Source organism: Danio aesculapii, chromosome 12 (assembly GCF_903798145.1).
Source record: "Danio aesculapii chromosome 12, fDanAes4.1, whole genome shotgun sequence".
Classification (NCBI taxonomy): domain Eukaryota; kingdom Metazoa; phylum Chordata; class Actinopteri; order Cypriniformes; family Danionidae; genus Danio; species Danio aesculapii.
This window is the reverse complement of record NC_079446.1, coordinates 42,344,129-42,353,037: the sequence shown is the minus strand read 5'-3', so window position 1 is coordinate 42,353,037 and position 8,909 is coordinate 42,344,129. Positions and strand designations below refer to the sequence as shown.

Genomic DNA, 8,909 nt, shown 5'->3' with positions numbered 1-8,909 from the left:
CTAATGAAATTACAAATCATAGAGAAATAGATGTCTCATGCAAATGTTTATTTAACTTAGTACATAAACAAAAAACACTTAATAATTTCATGGTAACTAAAGCTGAATATAAGATTCAGGAGGCAGAGACTTTACAAAATTTGGTATTGTGGGAGTCTTTTTTAAAGACAAAATATCCCTAAATACACATATATACGTATATATTTTTTTATATATAACTTGATTCAATTTGTGTTATTGTTCAAAATTATTCATTAAAATTATCAAATATTTCATTAAAGTTTTGGTTTTTTTGAAAAAATTATATATATTATATATATACACTGTCTCAAAAAAATCCATGCAAAAAATTCCATGCATAAAAATTCCAGAAGAGAGATGTGTCTTTTCTCCGCATCTCATGGCTTCAAATGCCCCCACATGTTCATTATGTGTTAACATTGTCTTCTGAGGCGCAAGTAAATTATTATAACAATTATAACCCAAATATTAACAGAATGCTTCAATTTTATTACTTGCAAACTAGCATGAACAGAAAAAGCAACGTTTACATATCGGAGTCATTGGGCCCGTTTCAGAAAGGAGGTTAAGTAAAAACTCAGAGTATTTTAACCCTGAAATGAAAAGAGAGGTAACTTTAACTTGAACTTTTTTACTGTGGTAACTTACTCTGTGAACCTAACCTGGTCAGGAGCAGGTTTTATTCTCTAAACTCTGAGTTTCTGTCGTTCTTCTCCCTTTTTTAAAATATGAAGTGGCATTTCTCGCCTTAGCCTTATGTTTCCACCCACCTATTTTAATGCTCATTTTGGATATGCACATAAAAAAATTTATGGAAACGTCATGATGCACATAACTTTGAAAATACACATAAACATATGCGCATAAATGAGTAGGATAAACTTTTATTCGTTAAGAAAAGATGCGCATAAACTGATGGAAACACTGAACAAATTCCAGTATGCGCATTAAAAATTGTTTGTTATAAGAGATCATATGAGGATGAAAATGTGTGTGAATGGACAAACCAGCAGGCTGAGCACATTGTAAAACATCTCAAATGTTGTTTTGGTCATTCTAAAATGCTTTAACCGTTTCAGTATTGATGTATATTATTAATAACCTAATTAATTAATAAACTTCTCCGTGTCTCATGGCTTCAGATGCCCCCACACGTTCATTATGTGTTAACATTGTCTTCTGAGGTGCAAGTACATGTATATATATATATATATATATATATATATATATATATATATATATATATATGTGTGTGTGTATATTGTATAGTATATATATAAGGATGTTCACCATTACATTTCTTTTATTTGCAGGGTTTAAAAATACACATGTTAAGTATAAGTTCTCTGAAAATATTTCTGTTTTTAGCAGCTATCATTGTGTTAACATGGGAACAATACATGAAACACAAAATCTTCTAAGCAGAACACAAAGGATCATCCCGAAATCCCTGTTAATGCCTCACCAGGGTGTCTACTGTGAAGAATATGCCTTTAAAAGCCATTTTCACAGCCACGTCTCGTGAGACAAACGCTTTACATGAAATATGATAATGATCAGATGCATCATTATAATAGTTACAATGGAAACTAAAGGCAATAACAGTGACCTTGCTTATTTCTCCAGAACGCTAATGCTGACTCTCAAAACTTTATGCCATTTGATCTTTATGCTAATGGAGATACAGCAGTAGGAAATCCAGCACTGGGATGAAATGCTGTTTTTTTAATGGAAGTGGAGATTAAAGAGAAACAGAAACGCAATAAATGAACTGGAACAAAAAAAAAGCATAAATGTGTTATTCCTTCAATACAGATTAAGACAAGAGGCCAGGAATGATGAATTATGATGTACAAAAACAATTGTGTGTTACTGATGACATCACTCATACCAGCCAATGAGATTAGCATGATTTGCATAAATGTGTGGTTTTGATTTCTCTGTCCCACTAGGACTGTGATAGTTCATTCAAAGATGGCCTTAAAAAAACAGAGTGCAAAAAGTACAGAGAGATACTAATATACCATACAGGTCATATCTCATTACCACAAGAAAATGTGCACCGTCCTTGACAGCTTGAGACATGAGAGAGAAATAACATTGAATGTACTGAATGCCTCAGCAGATAGTTTACCTCAGATCTTGACAATAAAACACTAATAGCATCCTAAACTTACATGTATTTAGTTTAGTGCAACATACAACTTTACTTTGGTTTTATAAGTAGTTTTACAAAATAAATATAATTAAGTTAAACTAAAGTAATTCAATTAATTTATGTTAAAAAGTCTATAAAACAATATTTTACTTTTGAGTGAATTATTTTTCCCCCATTGGGCAGAATACATAATTTGATTAACATTAAATTACATTTGTCAGTTTCAATCAAGTCCAAATGACACTGTAATAAATGCAGGGTTCTACATAGTTCATTCCTGTTGTTCAAACACAAATTGCTTAAGTTAAGTTGTCCCAAAAAATCTCACGAATTGTTTTGTTTTAGCTCATTTTTAATAAGTAGTTTGAACAAGCGGCAACATATTTTTTGAGTGTGTAATTTCAGGAAAAATTATAAATTTAGCTGTGACAAATTATCTTATATAATAGCGCTTTTGTAGGTGTCCAAAGCAAAACTATACTTTGTTGTTTGGGTTAACAAAAAATAATCTACGGTGTACCAAAGTAATAAAATAAAATAAAATAAAATAAAATAAAATAAAATAAAATAAAATAAATAAAATAAAATAAAATAAAATTAAATAAAATAAAATAAAATAAAATAAAATAAAATAAAATAAAATAAAATAAAATAAAAATTAAATTATACTTTGAGAAAAGCTACTGTAACAAATTTTCTCCATGTTTTGTAGATTTAATAACAATAACAACAATAATAATAATAATAATAATAATAATAATTATTATTATTATTGTTATTATTATTATTATTATAACTATAATAATAATTTAATAGTAAATATTTAGTATTATTATAATAATTATTATTATTTTATTATTATTATACTAATAATAATTTAATAATTTAATAATATTATTATTAATAAGAATAAGAATAAGAGTAAACAACAACAATAATATTAATACTACTACTACTACTACTACTACTACTACGAATATTATTATTATTATTAATAATAATAATAATAATAATAATAATAATAATAATAATAATAATAATAATAAACAAATGCATAAATGCGTAAAAAAATAATAAATAAATAAATATGTAAATAAATAAATAAATAAATAACATTTTCATTGTCTTTAAATATCATTTTTTAAAGATTATGAGAAAATATTGCATTAAACAGAATTAATCACAGAATAATTGCATTACTTTAATGTGCTAATATACCTCGCATGGGTTATGCGCAACACGTTGATCATTTGTTTAGCGGGTCTGATGAAACAGAAATTGTGGGTTATCTGAATGGGTCTGCATCTTGGCAGCCAGCATGACTTTAGTGCTAAAGCGATGGTGTTTTTATGAGCTGGCCTGCAAACACCTCTCCTTCATTAAAGTGTGTGGAGGTAATTGAGCCTTTGGCAGCAGTGTTTCACTAACATGCTAACATGGGCTGCTTTAACTGCTCTAATTAACAATATCCTCCATAGAGTAACACACACACACACACACACACACACACACACACACACACACACACACACACACACACACACACAGACACATACAGAGAGAGAGATCAGTGAAAGATGCTTGTATGTCATATCAACTCAATGTCATCCTATTAAATATGACCTTTATAGAGAAATGTGAGAAACGAGAGGGCATGAGAGACACACAGAGCAAGAAATAACATCAGATTGTTTTGCTACTGAATTAGACAGATGCTAATTTCTCAAACTTTTAGCTTTTTTTGTCAAGTAATGCTAATATGTAAATGTAATTTCAAATAATATGTTGCGTGGCAATTTAACAAATAACATTCAGCTGCAGACTCGAAGACCCACACACGTTTCAGGACACACAATCCCGGCCACACAATCTAGGCCGGGGCGAACCATATATAGTTAATGACGGATGGTATTGTTATTAACGTCTTCTCAGACCTTGTCATCGATTTATTTCTATATGTATATTGTTAATAAATAGTGTACACAATAGGCAAAAGTGTATAGTATTTTACAAATATGAATAGAATAGCATTTTCAACAATTAAATATTTAAGATTAATAAACTTGAATACTATGTTTTTCAGTAGAGAATGGATGGATGAATGGAAGGATGGAATAATGAATGAAAAACTAAATACAACAACAAACATACATTATATTATATTATATTATATTATATTATATTATATTATATTATATTATATTATATTATATTATATTATATTATATTATATTATATTATCAAATCATAATAATAAACATATAAGTATATCAATGCTTCTTAAATAACAATATTTGTCAAATTAAATAGTTCCAGTGATTTATGAAAAAAAAAACACATACTGACAGGTTGAATATTTAATATACATAAAAAATATATCTAAAAAAAGAATATAAAATAAAAAATAAACAAAAAATAATCAAATGAATTAAAATAAAATTAATAAAGAAAATTAATCAAAATAAAATGAAATAAAACTAAATAACAATAAATAAAATATAAACAATGAAATAATTAATACATTAAACAATAAAATAAGCAATAGAATAAAATAAATAAAAAAATAATTAAAATTAATTAATAATTCATTTTAGTGTGGAGAGAGTGGAGAGACCCCCCCTTCCCCCATCCCGCCCTGATGATTGTGAAGTGCTTTGGGTGTATGGGTGTATGGGTTTGGGTGTATGTAAAATATAAAATAAAATAAAAAAAAAAAAAAAAAAATTTATAAGAAAAATTAATAAAAAATTAAAAATAAATAAATAAAACAAAGTAAAATAAAATAAAAAAAGGAAAATAAAAAATTAAATGCCAAATTTTTTATTAAAGAATAAAATTAAAAATTAAATATATATTTTTTAATAAAATGTTATTTTGCAAAAATAGCCACACATGAACACATTTTATAGTATATATTTAAGATTAATATTGTTATTAAACATTATTTTCTAATTTTTTTGCAATAGTATGTGCACTAAATAACTAAATAAAAAATGTAATTACTAAATAATAGCAATTTAAATACTTCGATACACAATATCAATATCTAAATACGTTAAAAATTTTAATAAAGTTAAAAGTTAATTAAAATGTAGTGAAGTACAAAGCCAAAATAGAATAAAATGAATTTAAAAGAACACTAATAACAAAAATAAACAAAAACAATCAAATAAATCAAATTAAATAAATAAATAAATAAATAAATAAATAAATAATAAATAAATAAATAAATAAATAAATAAATAAATAAACATTTAATATGCGCAAATAAATACGTATTCATCAAGGTCTCATCTAATCCACACAATAAATCAAAGCTATACAAACTCTTATTATGGCATTCTTATATGGCATTCTGTATTATTGGTGTAAATAGAGCTTCTGCTCACCTGACGGGGCTATTTTTACTGTCGGGGTCTCTGGCTGTAACGGCTCCCACTTCAGTGCCCACTCTGGCATTTTCATACACCTCCATAATGTAATAATCCATGGAGAAAAGCGGCGGTTCGTCCACGTCTCCCACTGTGATCTTGAGTGTGGCGTCATCTTTGAAGGAGCCCAGATAAGAATAACGCTGGGTCCACGTGTGTGTTTTCTGCTGAGATGTGGAGACTGTACTGCTTCTTCTTCTCATAATTCAATGGCTGAACGGAGAAAACAGGACACAGAGTCACATTACAAATATAACATTTGGACTTCACTGCTGCTTTCTTTGGTGGCTTCTACAAGTTTCATGCATTACAGAGGGGGTGAAATGTAAGTTCATATTAATATTAAAGGTCCCATGAAATTAAGTCTTTTAGATGTTAGTATCAGTGTTAGTATCGTTTTTGGGATATCTATAAGCTAGTGTGCCCCAAAACAGTGACATAATTCGCATTCAATTCACTTTTCATTTGATGCACTTGAGCTCAATCACTCTCACTGGCAGAGCTGTGATAAACAAAACACTATTGGCTGTTTTTTTTAAAAGGGGAGGAGCTACTCTGCCTCTACATGTTTCAGTTGAGATTACATCAAACATCAAATAAAAATGCACATTTTAAAGCACTTCACGAAACCTTTAAAGTATATTTAAAGCCTGTTTTCATCATGATGCTACAAGTTCTAAAGCTATTAAATGAATGGTCTCAAACTAAATTCCTGGGGGGCCGCAGCTCTGCACAATTTAGCTCTAACCACCTCCAACTTACACCTGCTTAATAGTCTGTAGTAGTCTTGAACACCTTGATTAGTTGGATCAGTTGTGTTAGATTAGGGTTGGAGCAAAACTGTGCAGAGCTGCGGCCCTCCAGGAGTTGAGTTTATGACCACTGTATTAAATGTTGCCTAGTTGCATTTATAAAAAGTTAAATTCTGTGATTATGCTGCAGAGAGTCTTTTTAGCTTCTGGATTGTGGTTTTATTTTGATCTCTAGATAAAGGCATAAAAACAAACAAACAAGCTAAGGAAAAAAAAATTCATAAAACTTAAACAAATAAAAAAAAAATTGTTAAATAAACAAAATAATTTAATCACAAACATTTAAACTTTTCATGGATGTAAATAAAATAAATAAAAAATAAATAATAGAATAACCAAAGATGATTAAACTGTTAATAAATAAATAAATAAATAAATAAATAAATAAATAAATAAATAAATAAATAAATAAATAAATAAATAAATAAATAAATAAAAATAACCTCAGGCAGTTAAAATATTCAGTTTTTTAAACTAAACTAAACTAAACTAAACTAAACTAAACTAAACTAAACTAAACTAAACTAAACTAAACTAAACTAAACTAAAGACCATTAAACTTTTCACTCTTGTTAATAAATGAATGAATGAGTAAATAAATAAATAAATAAATAAACTTACAAAACCCCAAACAGTTAAACTTTTCAGTTTAAAATGAATAAAGTAAAATTAAAATAAAATTAAAATAACCACAGATGATTAAATTTTTCACTCTTGTTAATAAATAAATAAACAAATAAACAAACAAATAAATAAATAAATAAATAATGACCCCAGAGATAAAATTTTCAGTTTTTAAAATAAAATAAAAGTAAAATAAAATAAAATAAAATAAAATAAAATAATCACAGACTGTTAAACTTTTCACTCTTGTTAATAAATAAATAAATAAATAAATAAATAAAATACCCATTTTTCAAATAAAATAAATAAATAAATAAATAAATAAATAAATAAATAAATAAATAAATAAATAAAATCACTCTAAAAAGGCAAATAACCCTCTAAATAATAGTAATAAAGGAAATAATTAAATTACTCTAAAGAGTAAAATCTCTCTCCTGATGGAATCACAAAATACAATTAATACAAACAAAATGGGTAAATCACTCTGAAATCATTCTCTAGATGGATCCTGTAATGTCATTCAATAAAATAAACAATTTAATGGCTGAAAAAATGAAAAACAATATTTACTGGATGACAAATATACAGCACATAACATTATGTCAGTAATGTCAATCTCAGTCAGTCAATTTTAGACACTTTCTTGGTGACTTTAAGTAGTTTTTTACACTCTCAAAAGTTTATATTGAGGTCAGCCTCTCTCTTCTCCTTTTTTTTTTTTTGCAGAAGCTAAATGGCTGTCTAGATGGGGTCATGTCTGTAAACACCATGAAACCTGCCTGACCTTCAGCAGCGTCTCGTCGGACAGATCTGGCAGCCATTTATTTACGAGACCGGCTTTAGGAAAACTCCGCATTCACAGCTTTCCTGACCCGCAGGACTGAGTGTGGAATTGAAGAGGTCCAGGATTCAAAAAAGAGTCCAATAAAGAGCATCTGAGCCCTGAAGAGCACCAGACGTCTGCTAGACAGATTATATACACTGCCCTAAATATGAGCAAAAAGGCTGTGAAAAAAAACGTCTTTGGTCAACCTTTTGATTTTTTACTCAGAATACACAAAAATAAGTCTTGTCGCCTATCCCAAGTTTTAGAAACAACAAATAATAACTTGACTTATAGTTGATCATTTAGTATCAGAAGTGGCTAATTTAAAAGATAAATGCCTCTTGATTACACTTATTTTAATAAAATATAATATAATCATATCTTGATTTTTAATTATTTACTTAGGGAAGTAAGGTGTGACTTTGCTTAGACAACAGTCTTGTCACTTAACAGATATACTGTACAGTATAGAATATAAAGTCATGGTCAGAGCTGAATTAAAACACACTTGGCTCTGGGGCTATAGCAAATCCAAGCCCCCTTTATTTATTTTATTTATATATATATGTTGTTGTTCTTCTTATTGTTATGATTATTAATAATTTACTAATGAATATTATTATCAAATTTTTCACCATTTGATTTATATTTAATCATTATATATATATTTTCTATTTTATTAAAATAGGCCTACAAGTAGGCTATGCAAAATTAAGTAATGACACAATATTCACTTTAAAGTTCAAGCAGGCTGCAAAAATTATCAAAACAAAAAAAACATTTGCAGTACTTTCTAAATTAGTGCTTTATAATAAATACTTTAAATAGGGCTTTACCTTTAAAAAGGTTCTTAGAACTTTAGCTGACAATGAATCCCTATTGATAGGATATCTTTAAAATCCATGCTACTAATATCCAAAATATTGTGGTCTTTAGTTACAGAAGGCTAGCATCCTTATTTTTTATTTATTTATATTTTTTGCATCAGATATATTGTCTGATGAAAGCCAGCACCAATAGTTCATTGCTTCATA

At 27.7% G+C, this 8,909-nt stretch overlaps 1 protein-coding gene across 1 annotated transcript in view; it reads right to left on the bottom strand.

Moving 5' to 3' along the window:
• The window catches only part of LOC130238114 (cadherin-18), a 212,553-nt gene that overhangs the window by 37,072 nt on the left and 166,572 nt on the right, over positions 1-8,909 (bottom strand). Inside the window, 2 exon segments of the mRNA XM_056469021.1 lie at positions 5,569-5,756; positions 5,758-5,823. Of these exon segments, the coding sequence (XP_056324996.1) occupies positions 5,569-5,756; positions 5,758-5,823 (254 nt within the window).